Raw genomic sequence first — 14,191 nt, forward strand, 5'->3', positions numbered from 1 at the left:
TCCTGGGATGTTCTGCTTCAATCCATGAAGCCACCCTGGCTCCTGGGTAGTGTAGCACTCTACCTCTGTCCCAAAGAGTCCTACCCCGAGCTGCAGACTGCACTGTCATGAACCTGTACCTGCTTCCTTCACCATTCCTAGAATTCTCAATGGTTCCTGGCACCACAGCTGTCCCCCTCACCTTGTGTATTCCCCTAAAGCAGGAATTCTTGCTCAGGGGCCCATGAGTATGTTTCATAAGATCTATGAATCCCTGAAATTACATTCAAAATCGTATGTATGTGCATGCATATAAAAATATTTTTATGAAGAGAAAGTTACAGCTTTCATCAGGACCTTGGTAACAAATCCCTCCTGAAATGCAACCCAACACACAGAGGAATGACGCATATGACTTTCGAGTCTTGCTACACCCGCCTTACCAAACTGACAGAGTGGTCGTGACCCCAGATTCAGGATCTCAGAGGGAAAAGGCTAGAAGTGATTCTTCATCTGCAACTATTCTCATGATTCCAGTCCCTTACTGATTAAAGCCACCCACTGCACGGAGTCTCGCCAACTGGTTGGAAAACTTACCTATCTCCATTTCTATGAAAGCTGCTTCATCTGGTAGGGCCCGAGGGATCACTCCAGGGTCACTGAAGCTGGTCCTCAACAGTGTAGCCATGGAGAAAAGGAAGAGCATGGCAGCAAACACAGGGATGGCAGGAGATAGCTGGACAGCCAGGTAGCGGCATCTGAAGCAAGCAGGCAATTGAACATTTAGTAATACCTACCCTACATTGACCCCAAATTGTTACCCATGTGTCAATCTGGTTTCCACAACAAAATCAGCAGTACCTCGAGGGCAGGGACCATGCTTTTACTTCTCTTGAACTACCCAAAACTAACATATGGTTCTGTATATAGTAGGAGCTCAACTAATACTTGATTGATGCCACATATAATCTACAGAAGACAGTCTCAAGGGACCTCCCCTACCCCAAGCCCACTCCCTCCTGTCAGCCTGCTGGAAGCCACATTTCCTCTGTGCCTCAGGAAAGGCTCATACCTGTTAAGGTCAGGGAAGCAACCGAGACTGGACTTGTAAGCACCACAGGTTGCTCTCACTCTGGGAATGTCAAGAGCTTTTCATACCCACTCATCTGGCATCAGGCCTGAGCTCAAGAAGGAGGAAGAAAAGATGAGGACCAATCATGAAGCAGGATCCCAGTGTCAGACAGAAGCTATGGCCAGCGTGCTTCAAGGCCAGTGAAAAGCTTCAGGGCTGCCAGCTGACTCTGCAACATGCATTCCTCTTCCCTCCTCAGTGAGCTCAGCTAGCAGGTGACTAGTGACCGTAAGCAAGGGAATAAGAAAACTGTATCACTCTAGCACTCCTTCCCAAACATCATGCTTGCTCCCACACTTTCCTCATAATTCACCTGGAAGGCCATTCCTCTTCCTCTCTGGAGATCCCAGCTCTACTCATCTTTCAGGTCCCGGAGACACCAATGCCATCATTGTCACCATCGCAACCACAATTCACTGAGCACTCACCAAATGCCAGGCACTGCACTAAGCTCTTTATACGCATTATCTCATCCAGTTCTCACACGAAATCTATGAAGTAGAATCTGTTATACCCATTTGATAGACAAAGAATCTGGGATTTAAAGAGGTCTTGCCTCCTCCAAAAGGTCTATCCTAAGCTGCAGTAATCTCTCTTCTCTACCCCTGTTGTCCTCACTGCCAGAACCTTGTATTCTTTCCCAGGTGATTTCACTATCTTGATCTCATCTCCCCCTACCGGACTTCAGAAGAGCAAGAACCCTGTCTTTGCGGAGTGGGAGTGCTTGGGTTTGAATTCTGGCTCCACCAGTTCCTAGCTGGGTGCCTTAGTCAACTTCAGTTTCCTTATCCGTGAAATGAGGATAATAGTACTTCATGGGGTCACTGTGTGGATCAAATGCATGAATATAAATAAAGTGCTTAGAACTGCACTTGACACACAGTAAACGCTAAGTAAATGTCAGCTATCAACATTATCATCATGGTTCTAAATCTCCCAGAGCCTAATACAAGTATGGGAACAAAGAAGCTTTCAACAAATTCTTGTTGAATTGAACTGAATTTCAAACCAAAGAAATGGGAATGTGAGATGACAGTTATCACGGACCTATCTTTATTCTCCTCCTGAGGCACATTTTCCCCTTCAACACGGAGATCTCTTGGAGGCAGACTATACATGGATGAGCAAGGACCAGAGGGGGAGCGGAGGAAAGGAAAGCAAAGGAAAAAAGGCTTACCTCGTCGGCATGGGGATTAAGCAAGCTGCTGTCCACTCGGAGCAAACATTTAACCCTGGGTTGTACAATAGCTGCAGTTTTGGAACAATCCCCACGAGACCCTCCCCAGCCTCCCCGCCCCACGTATAACCGCACGACAGGTGCGAACCAGCGGTAGTATCAGGCTAAAAGGTTTGTCATGGAGGTGAACACATGTAGTGAACTTGAAAAATGATTTCTGTGGCTTTTTGTTTGCTTGTCTGCTTGTTTTAAACATCTTTGGTCTTAGCTTGCTTTCGTATGATCTACTTCTTTCTCTTAAAAGCCAAGGGGGGGGAAATTTGGAGAACTGAAGGATCTGGCTAACAGATTTCAGGGTAATTAAGGTCCTTGCACCTCACTAGCTTGATTGTCCCCCTTTCCCATTGTTCTCCTTCACTGGTACAGAGAATCAAGAAGTGAATTCAGAAGCGAAAGTCACCTCCACTTATCAGGGACCCAAAGGACAGAGGAGAAACACAAGGCTCCATTTCAAGAACAAGCTAAGTAAAATTACCACGCTAACAGAAAACAGCCATCTCCCTAGCCACTGCCCATCTCTAAGATCTCTCTTGAAAACAATGAATTGATGTCTCCAGAACTCAAACTGCCCTGGGTGTACAGTCTCCAATCAAAAGGCTTAGAAAAATCAGAGCTATCTGATTGGCCACCAATGGGAATTTAAACTGTTTTATTACAGGGAAAAGATAGAGAGAGATTAGAACAACCACACACTCTCACACACACACACACAAATTAACGTTACTCTCATGTACAGAAGGACCGGATCTTAAACAAATCCCATTTCAACACCTGCTTGTTGACTGGACAAAGAGCAACTTAGATTTGAATTACACTACGCCATCAAGGATAAAGGTCTCTGTAGTCTCCACACAGACTATCTTCTGCACCTGCTAAAACAATCCACTCTGTATGTCAACAACTACACAACAGGCTCATTGTTTTCTTCTCCAGAGACGAGGCTACTGGCAGCCAGTTGTCACTAGTGAGTGGGTGTGTCTGGGAAGGCAGATGTGGGACCAGCAGGCCTTTCTACTCCAAGTAAGAGGAAACTTAGAAAGCCAACAGCTAAGAGTGTTGTGAACCACAATCCATCACGTCTGTCTTTAATTACGATCAAAAATACCCCCCTAGGATAGTCCCATAACTGCAGGAAGCTAGAGATCTGTCTCTGACAGGAATAAACGATATGAAGATTTGGCGTTAGTTCCAATATCAAGCTCAAAAGTCAGGAGTACACCCTCGAACATCACCAATTTGTCTTAGTGAAAGACTGGATCTGTCATCCACAAACACAAGGTAACAGAGCTTTCCTTTGTCTTTCAAGTACCAAGACGCCTTCTCCCTTCCAGGGGGTTAGAAATTGCTTTTCTTCCTTGTGAATTTTATAAATGCCACCATGTCCCCACTACGTCCTCATTTCTGCCACGTGAAGAGAGACCATCATTTTAAGCCATCCTCTACCAACCTCTTGACTGGCCTCAGGCTTCCATAGCTGGGCTAGACGATAGGACTCCCACATGTCCCATGGGCCACATGGTGGTACTGACCAGCAGTAACCAGCAGTGCCAGGCTGGGCTGGTGTGTCACGTCCCATCCCCCATCCCTAGCATGCCAGTTCATTGGAGGGACAATGATAATGACACAGACTTCAATTCACATGAAAAAACTCAAAAGAGACTCATGAGTGGACCTGGGAAGAACTCAGACAGATTCCACGGCAGGGCTATGCTTCACGGACTGGCAGTGTGGCTTTGTGTTCTATACAATACTCCCTAACAGCTTTCTTGCTATGCTTTTTGTTGTTATTCTTTCATAAGTGCAATAAATCAGCCAACAAGTATTTATGGGTCTAACAAAGGAAGAACTAGAGATATTGGAGTTAATTTTGTTGGGGAAAACAAAACATACATATGAAACAGCTAAAGAAAGATAAGCCCAATAATCAAGTATTAGGATGGTGATTCAGACTCCGAGGGCTGTAAGTGGTCAGAGAAGAGCTCTCTTGGGAAGCTGGTGGCTGCTTGAAACTGCTCCCATAGCGGCCATTAAGGGTGGCTTTAAGGAAGAGCTATGCTTGGAACAGCAGGAAGGGCCAAAGGACTAGAGTTCCACAATGCCCCTTGGTCCCACATAACAGAAATAAGCCTTTGCTATAAGTCCTCCCCGATATGGATGGTTGTCTGTCCTCTTACATACTACCTACCTCTAGAGCACAGTAAACCTGTAGAACCACCCACAAGACTGGTTCAAGGTTCTTCTGATAACACTCAGAGACTGCTGAGAGAGAAAAGGTTTCTTTGGACACTAATACCATAATTTAAAATCAGCCTCTAGATTTATTGCTATGTGAAGGTCAGAGGAAAATGCACAACCCTGTTTTGCTTCAGTAGCAAAAGAGAAAATTAACCAAAGAGGAACATTTTCAACGCCGAGGTGATGAGCCATCCTCTCACAGAGGAGGGCCAAAAATCTCTATCCAGCAAACCTGCGAAGTAGTTGCCAAATATCAGTTACAATAACAAATTTCACATTCCAATTATAACATATAACAAATTTCAACTATAACATACCCCTGCTCAAGAACTTAGAACAATTCCCCGCTGCCTACTATAGGAGGCCTCAAACTCTACAGGCCAGTATTCCAAGGCCCTCCATTAACTGGCCTTATCTACTCATCATCATAACGTTCTTGCCTTCTCATTGTTCCATTCAAGAATCATCCCCCTAATTACCCTGAATTCACCAGCTTCTTGCTATTGTGAGAAGCATAAGGTGCCTCTTTTGTTCTTAAACACAATACCAGCTCTGGCATCTCTGAGGAGGAAGATTTAGGAAGTCTCTTCTCTCCCTCGATAAACATCTCAACTGATGTCAGCATGCTGGGGGACATCCCTGCTTTTTGTGCTTGCTTTTCCCAAAATAGAAGATCACTACCCTCAATTAAGACTCATTCTCAAAAGAAAGGGGATGCAGTCAGTGGAGATTGACAGCATGAAATTCATTACCACAAAAGGTAGTAGAGGCTGAAAATATACAGATAAATTCAGAATGACAGAATCGTAAAAGAACTGTTAAAGGAAAGCACACTGTTCAGGACATAACCCAACCCTCCTCCGGGGAACGTGCTTTATCAGGAAGCTGAGCTTAGCTAAGCACTGTAACAGATTGATAAAGAGGCAACTATGCCTTTCTAAAACTGTCATTTGGTTGGCCAAGTCACAGACAGAATCTCGGGCTGGATAAAGCACAAGGCTGAACCTCCACAGAGCAATTCTCCGGAGAATGCTCTCTTGGTTAGAGATCACGATAAAGTCACTTGTTCCTCTTCCCAATCTCACTTACGGAACTTCAGGAACCTGGACCTTGTCACTATAGCCACGGATTTTCTGCCATGTCAGAGTTTGCCTTTGGTCTAGATAGCCCTGTGTCTCCTCAAATCTGGTAACCTTGTGTTGTCAGAGTGCCTTTTCTCTTTCATCTGTCCACAGGGTGCCCCTTTCATCAGGACCACCCACAGAGTAACAAGGTAGGGAGCACACACTGCTTAATGTTTTTCTGAGTGTCCTCATCCTGGCAGCAGGGAGTAGGAGTGACCACAGAGGCAATGATCCCTCATAACTCACACAGCTTACTTTCTAGCTTCACGTTTAGAGATGGGCTTCCCTGTTCCCGCAAGGCTAGCGGAATGCCATCAGTTTTTCACAAATACGCCTTTGTTTCCTAGTAGCATGAACTGGGGAGGCCCAAATAACCTAGACGCCAGTAGGTAATACAAACACTAGCTAGCAAGAACCCAGAATATGCTAGTCTAGCATTCGGCACTATGCACTGCTTTAGTAATCTGAATGTCTTCAGGATTCCATATTCAAAAGGTAACAATGAGATGAAAGGTAGTATCATATGGAGGCACTAGCTGGCCAACCGATCCTGATGAAGTAACCTCACTTCTCTGGGCCTGGTTTCCACACCTGCAAAAGGATGGCGATAGTCTCCAGCTCTACCATACTATGATTCTGTGAGTCAAGACTATCACCTCACATTTTAAGTGCATCCAGAATGTATTAATTCAGCAACATTTATTGATCACCTACTCTATGTAAGGCCTGGCGGAGGGCACTGTGGGGGCCACACAGACGTAGGAGATAGTCCTTGCCATTGAAAGAGCTCAAGGTGTAAGAACCATAGAATTCAGAAATATAAGAAATGTCATATGACTATGTGTTAAATGAGTGATATGTACAATTAGTCCTATGACTGCAGAAATTACTGGAAAGGTTTCATGAAAGAAGATTCAAGAAGGGACTTGAAAGAGAGGTAGAATTTGGATAGGCTAGAAGTGGGACAATTACTAAGCAGTACAAAGCTTTCTTCAGCTCATCCAACTCAATGACTCCTCTGTACATCAAAAGCACCCATGAGGGTCAGTTCACCAGGGTCTGTAGTGCCTGGAGACGATTTCCTCTATAGACAGCACAGTGAGGCATATGCCTCACACAGCAAACTGCTGATCACAGCACCAAACTGCTTCTAATTCAGGGGTCAAGAGGTACACAGTCATTCTTGCCACAAGAGAAGTCTGGGGACCTTGACCCCACTAGTGATCTGGTCACAAATTTAAAAGAGACAGCTAGGAAGCCAATTCCAGAAGACAGTGCACTTGGTCCTTTTCCCAAGCTTGATCAGGAAGTTGAGTTTAACTAAATACCACAATAGCCTTTCAGTAGCTGGACAGCTCACAGGTTGTCAGTGTCATTCTGCTATAGTGTCTGGACATTCCCTGCCAAGGTAGCTATGTTTTCATCACACAAGCTGGACAGGGTTTGAGCAGAAAGGACTAAGAATGGTTCAAGTGCTCAAAGCTGAAAATGGCATACACACTCACATTTCCTAAATATCTCACCCTAAGAATAAATTAGGAAATCTGTTTTTTTTAGCACTGTACAATTCTCACTCTGCTTTTAAATTCAAATGTATTTATCATAGATATAATTACATTTAAATGCATAAATACATTTAAATACAGCTACCTACTGGTAATCTTCTATCCTCTCCTTTTCTGTGTTTAATTGAATCTTCCAGACAGACACAAGAGTTATACAGAATTTCAGACTCTTGGAGTTGCAAGAGGCTTAGTGATAATCTAGCCCAATTTCCCATCCCGGGCAGGAATCCACTGTGACAGCAGCCCTGACATGGCCACCCAGCCTCTTTGGAAACACTTCTAACAATACAGAGCTAACTAGCTCCTGGATGGACAATGTTTTTTCATTTTATGTATTCAACCTACTGTCTGTCCACTGAAAATTACAGGTCCCTCTTTTGAGAAGTCTAAATGTGTAGAGGCAAAATCCAAAAATAAAGAGATGTTCACTGGCACTACTAACACTGCATGCGTTCCATCAAGGGGCACCCACAGGCCTGACCAGATTTCTCACGCCATCTGGCCAACCCAGGGCTGTGCCACGAGCAGCTATAAATCAACTCGCGCTTGTTCCTAAGCACCTGCTGCAAGCAGGACCCTGTAACTAAAGGGCAGGACCAGACGTGCCTCAAGATCTAGACTCTCTTCCCCAGGGCAAAAATGCAGCAGCCAGAGGATGCGGAGTCTATGCTCCTGGACAATCTGAGGATGAAAATAGACAGCCCTTTATCATTGGGGGTTCAGAGCCTCTCACCTGCCTGAAGGCAGGGGGCTAGATCAGCTGATTTCTTGAGATCTTCCTAGTTCTAATACCAACGAGGAAGCCCATATTCTGTCCCCCACACCCGACCCGCCACTGTGTGGTTGGCAGTAAATTATATACTTCCAAAAGAGATAGACCAGAAAGAGACTTCACTCCTCAGAGGCATGCTGGTGTCCTTCGGACAGCCTGTCATTGGCTAGGCACAAGGCAGCCACCACCTAGACTATCTGTGTGTCTATATATCACACACACACACACACACACACATACGCACATTCACAAACATAGATTCCACCATTCTCAGTAAAAAGGATTCATCGCCAGGGTCCTCTCCCCTTCGGTCAGATTTATACTTCTCCATTCCACTCCTCAGCTAGCACATTTACTTCCTTCTCCCCTCCCCCTCTCCTTTCTCCCTCCCCGAGTCCTACCCTCAAAAATATTTACTCTATTGCACAGATAACTGGAACTCCAGGCAGTTTGCAAACAACTTCACCCTTCATATCTGAGGGCAAAGCTCAAGAAATAACTTGGGAAAAAAGTCATCTTGGTAGAAAACTCAACCTGCCTCTGTCGAACAGTAACTGGGCTAATTATAAGGTTCATCCCACAGGCAGTTTTCTTCAGAGGCCCTTGGGGCCTAGTGGAACAGATCCAAATCAGACTCTGTCTGGCTCCCAGGTACAAAAATGGCCAAACGCCAAGAGCTCCAAATTTCAAGTTCCCCCAGCCAGTCAAACCAGAGGTTTTCTGGGCCCAGAATTACCAGCTCACCCAGGGCCTGGAAACAAATTTCATCTCTGTTTTGAATGGTTCCAACCACAAAAATGTAACCCCGAGGTGGAGGGTGGGGGGTAGCAAAAAGAGCAAGTGATTCAGCAGGGGGAGGAAGGAAAGAGAGGGAGAATGATAGAGAGCAGAGTTCGGCTCCGCACTTCCAAAAAGAAGACAGGCAGGAAGAAAGCAAGGAAAATTTGGAGACAAGGATGAGGAGAGGGGAAAAAATGTTTTACTGTTAACGCGTATGCCTGCCTGACCGCACACGCTCACTCGAGGCACACACAAGCACAGAGACACAAACACACACTCTGGCGTGAAACTCACACTGGAAAGCAGCTAAGAAGACATCATCAACCTGCCTGACTTTGCCAAGTACTTCACAAAGTCGGCAGGCAGCAGCAGCAAAAGTGCCTGTGACCTTACTTTCCTACCCCTGTCGTAAACTGGGGCCCCCCTTCCCTCTGCTGTTGCTCAAGCCAGCTGCCACCATGATAAAGTCTGGCAAAGCAGCCCGAAAAATCACTCTTGATGCGCTGGGAAAGCCTGAAGCCCTTAGAGAAGGACAAAAATGAGCCACAAGAGACCAGAGCTCACTTTAATTACCCACAAAGGCTGGCCGAGGAGCCCCCTCCTCCCTCCCATGGCCACGTCCCAGCACGGGAGCTCCATTTTCAGGTCACTCGAGTACATGAACTATAGTAGGTTCCCACCAGGCATGGCTTGTAGTCCACACACACACCTCTTGGCTCCTCAAGGCCCTCCTCATAATAATCCCAAACCAATTAGCATTGCTTCCATCCCTAGAGTGTACAGCATTCTCAACACACCCAGTAGACATGCTGCAGTAGCCTAGAACCCAAAAGTGGCCACCTCCCTAGAGCGGTGACTTACACAGACTTCAAACAGTGGCTCTAGTACGAGCTATTATGTCACAGGAAAAAAGAAGTCCAAGGCTGGTCTGAGGCACACACAGAATAAAGAGTTGTTTATGCTGAGTGATTTTGAGTGAAAGAAAGAGCAACTCACATTTAATAAGTACATATGCGCCATGCACACAGCTAGTTTGTGGCACAGCTAAGGCTGGAACCAACCTGCAGGTTCCCAATTGAGTTGGCTTTTCAATCTAACAGCTAGCTGAGGGCAGAGCCCTAAGGAAATAGGATCCAGAATAAGAGAATGAGTATTGTAGGGTGGAGTTACGACCACGAGGGGTGCCCCTAGGCTGGGTGGGTGGGGAAGAGGCAGTCTGTCACTAAGCACCTAAGGAGACCACTGAAAAGGGGGATGAGTAAGAAAGACAAACTCCTTTATTCCCCAAGTGTGCCAGGGGTAGCCCCAAATCAGTGCTATAAAATTGGTATCAAAGGTTTAGGTCTCTTAGGAAGCACGTACTCTGCTATAAGCACAAAGCAATGAATTCAGTTTGCATGATCTACAGACATTGCTCAAGAGGACAGTGACAGCCATCCAAGGACCATCCACAAACTCCCCAGAAAGAAGGTTCTTCCCCTGGACCCAAAGTAACCGTAATCAGGCAACTCTACTCAATGGAAACTCACTCAAAGGCGAAGAAGAGTGTACACGTCCCCAGGATGAGGAAGAGCGTCAAATAGAAGATGCCCTTTTGCCGGGCCATCATGACACGGCCATCACAGCAGAAGGTGTTCCTTCCTGGGAGTTTCTCCCACTTCCGGGTCACCTTCTTTCGCACCACCATCACAGACATGATTGGAATTCCTGGTCCAAAATGGGCTTTGTGATTACAAGAGAGAAGAAACAGAAGCTGAGCCCAGCTTTGAAATCACGTTGCCTGCTATCGCTGCAGCTGGGTCAAACATCATCAAAAGTCCAATTTCTAGCCCTATGAAAAAGCACAAAAAGAGAAAAATGAGGCAGGAACAAGAAAATGCAGTTCAATCCTCCTTTCCCAGAGGCAGAACGACGAGCACTGCCTGAAGGGGTGGGGGTGGGGAAGTGGGAAAAGTTTACTTCCAATCCCTGTTTGTACTCTAAAAGGAGAAAAGGTTAAAGGTTCTCAAAAAAACAAGGGGGCTAGTATAACTTCTTAAATACACCCCTATGCTTCCAATGATCATCATAGAACCTCGGAACTAGAAGGGCAGTAGCCCTAATTACTTCATTTGGAAACAAAGTGAAAACCAGAGAGAGGAAATAATTTACCCAGGGTTACCCAGCCACAAAGCTAAGCCAAGAAAACACGTCTGCTGACTTTCAGTCCAGGGCGCTTTCCACTCTACCACACTGTTCTGTAATCATCATTAAGAGAACTCTAAAAATAATAGTAGAGTTTCTGTCCTTAAAGAGCCGTTCCCTCCCCTCCTCCACTTCTTCACCTTCTTTCTTCAATTAGCCTCTCAAATGAAATATGAATCACACCAGGGACCGAGTCCTCCTCTGGCAGGGCTAGGAGGTTCTGGACACTCCGTACGCATGCCCAGGTTGTATTTACCCAAAACAGAATTCCCCTAATCAAACCCTCTGTAATTTCCTGAGTCCGAGAAATGACCCAATCTTGCTGGTGGAGCCTAACATTTGTGGGAATCCTAATGAAACCACATCACAGACCTGTAGGTGAAAGGCTGATTAAGCAGGAGAGGTTCTGGAAGTGGAGGGGGGGGGAGGAGATGGCAGCAGTCAAGAAAAGTCATAAAGGTGCTTTCTGGGACATTTCATAAGTACCATCTTTACTAAGCATCCTGAATCCCCAGGCCCAGCCTTTCTCAGCCACTGTCACCCTTCTCCTCCTCTCAGGTGTGGTGCTGCGGCCTCTATTTACTGACACCACATGCCCCACGCTGGCAAGAATGAGGCGGAAGCCTGCAGCCCATCTGACTGATGAGAAACAACCCAGTCGAAATCAATACTGGGCTGGAGGGAGCAAGGGTCCAAATAGAGCCCAGGAGATGAGCGGGGAAAGGAGAAGGTGGAAGGCTTGGGGAAAGGGAGCGGGCACCAGAGGTGCAAAGAACACTTCCTTTGTGTAAAACTAACCTGGAAAACAATCTCCTCCTGATAAACCAGCCTGGCGGGAGAACAGACCAGGAAGGGGAGCCAGGCCTGGGAGAACAAAGATCAAAATCCGTCGAGAAACAGCGACCGGCCCACCAGCCGGGGACCCGAGGCCCGAGTCCCCGGCCAGGCGGCGGGCGCGGCCTCGGGAGACCCGCCCTGCCTCCGCCACGCCGCGGACCACCGCCCCAGGCAGGTCGGGACGCGCGCCACCTCCACACGCTCGTACACACTCACACACGCCCTGCCACGTGTAGTCACCCCCGGCCAGGGGCTCGGCAGCTGCCGAGTTGAGAAGGGCAGTGCCAACGTTCGTCCGTCCCGGTGCAGCGGAGGGGCTGGCAGCCCAGCAGGCGGCCGAGCCCAGGAGACCCCCACCCCCACCCCTTGTTACCTGAACCCGGGAGACCGAACTGGGCCGGGAACTGAGCGCAGGAAGTGGACTGTCCCGGGGGACCGCGTTGGCCGTCAGAGGTGGCCGCGACTTCTCCTACCCAGGCCGGAGGCTGCCTCCTCCTGACAGGGGCCCCCAATGGTCGGGGCCCTAAACCAGCTGTGGCAACCGCCCACCGCTGGCCGAATGGAACGCTCCTCACGTCACCAGGTCGTTCCAGTAGTTGCTCGCCCTCCATTGGCTGATCGGCCTCGGTGCCTCCGCCCCTGCCACCCCTGCCTCGAACTACCATTGGCTACCCCGAACGCCACTCGACTATGCCTCCGCCCCCTCCCCCACCCATCTCCCGGCTTCGTGCCCACCTGCCAAGCCTCTGCCAACCTCCCTTTGGGGTTCGAGCCCCAATATGTGAAGCGTCGCCTTCTATTAATATAGTTACGCAGAGAAGGCGGTGAACGGTAGTGCCAATGGGACAAGGAGGGACGGGGGACCAGCCTCCCCCCACAGACAGTGACACGCTGGAGCAACACTGGCTCACAGATCCGGGTGCTCACCCAAAACCAGGTCCGCCCTGGGCCTCTCCAGCCCTACTTTCATGGAATCAACCGCGACTCGGCATTTTACTCTTTATCCGCATGGAAACAAGTCCTCTGCCTCGCAAGTCCCATTCACTAGTTAGGGACACCCCCACCCCCTAGTCATCCTGGCCTGCATCTCTAAGGCTTTCAGAACAAAACAAACATAAAAAGGAACTTGAAAGGGATGACTGTCCCTAAGAACATAGAAGCGTTTTGCAGTGCCGAAAACAAATAATTGACAGTGACGAAGTTAGAGAAACTCTATACTGACAGGACCCAAATTCTTTCAGGTAGGTAATGAAGTAAAGATTGCCAGAAAAAGGTGGTAAATTACTATAAGCTTTGGAGATCTTATGATAATGGCAGGGAACGGGGAGAGGGATCCGAGGCAAAATTCCGACCCACCAACCACGTTGATTCTTTCTGTCACCCCCCTCTGCGGTTTGCCACAATGAGCCACTGCTACTGACCTGAGTGAGTCGCATTCTTTAGAAGTTAAAGATTGTGAGTGGGGAATACCGTTGAGAACCACAGTATTAGTATTATATGGCGGACTTTAAAAGGCAGTGGGTCTGTTTCCACTCGTATGGCTCTCGGCTTCCAAATATAAGGGAAAATATGAGAAAGGGCTAAATGAAGGTGACCTCTCCTTACCTGTCACACTTTTGGGGAGAGTGTCTAGTTTGCCAGCTATTTTCCTGAGCTTAAATAAAGTTTCCTAGGGCGAGGGTATTTGCAATTAATACACAAGAGACAGCCAAAACTCTTCCCAAGGTATTTTTTTGTGTTAGTCGAAGGACCACGTACATGGTCAAGAACTATTTCTCCTTTATGGTATCTGGGTCCCACATGATATGAAACAAAAAGCTACCTAATGATAATTAAATTTGACATTTCGTAGCACCTTTCAGTCAAAAATTTAAAAGGATTTAAAAAACACTAGGTAACTCTCTTATGAGAGAGATGTATTATAATTAATTTGTCGGGGAACGTATGTCTTTATAAAGCTTCTATTGTTCCTTAGCACTCATGCTGATTATAATCATCAGTTTATAAGGAGTGTGATCAACATCATTGCCTCCAATTCTCCCCTTTGAATTCTGGAGGATGCTGGTATTGCACACATTTGATATGGAAGGGAGAGGAACTTCCTTCAGCCCCATCAGACCCCTGGATTCCCAAGCACCAGATGCCCTTAGGAATAGCATGGTCATCCCAGCTGCCATCGTCCTGACTGTAGAGCAGTCAAAAACAAACCTCTGAAGCATCCAAACATATTTTGTCCATACCTCGGGTACAGGTGAAGCCCGGGGACTTCTGGAAGCTATGTGTCACGGCCACACATTCCTGAATTCTGCCCCTCCCTGCTCTGGGTCACATTCCCTCTGAGAGTAA

The 14,191-nt window shown here is 47.2% G+C and overlaps 1 protein-coding gene across 5 annotated transcripts in view; it reads right to left on the reverse strand.

Moving 5' to 3' along the window:
* The window catches only part of ZDHHC9 (zinc finger DHHC-type palmitoyltransferase 9), a 29,290-nt gene extending 16,795 nt beyond the window's left edge, over positions 1-12,495 (reverse strand). The window contains exons 1-4 of one of the 5 annotated variants that reach the window (XM_005614492.4): positions 12,219-12,495; positions 11,807-11,872; positions 10,354-10,655; positions 577-737 (exon numbers count right to left, since the gene is read on the reverse strand). In XM_005614492.4, coding sequence (XP_005614549.1) covers positions 577-737; positions 10,354-10,520 — 328 coding nt within the window. In that variant the 5' untranslated portion in view covers positions 10,521-10,655; positions 11,807-11,872; positions 12,219-12,495. The remainder of the gene's footprint in view (positions 1-576; positions 738-10,353; positions 10,656-11,806; positions 11,873-12,218) is intronic. The other 4 variants (XM_023634365.2, XM_001500322.6, XM_070257370.1 and 1 more) reach the window with 4 other exon arrangements.
* Positions 12,496-14,191: the final 1,696 nt, after the last annotated feature.

Source organism: Equus caballus, chromosome X (assembly GCF_041296265.1).
Source record: "Equus caballus isolate H_3958 breed thoroughbred chromosome X, TB-T2T, whole genome shotgun sequence".
Classification (NCBI taxonomy): domain Eukaryota; kingdom Metazoa; phylum Chordata; class Mammalia; order Perissodactyla; family Equidae; genus Equus; species Equus caballus.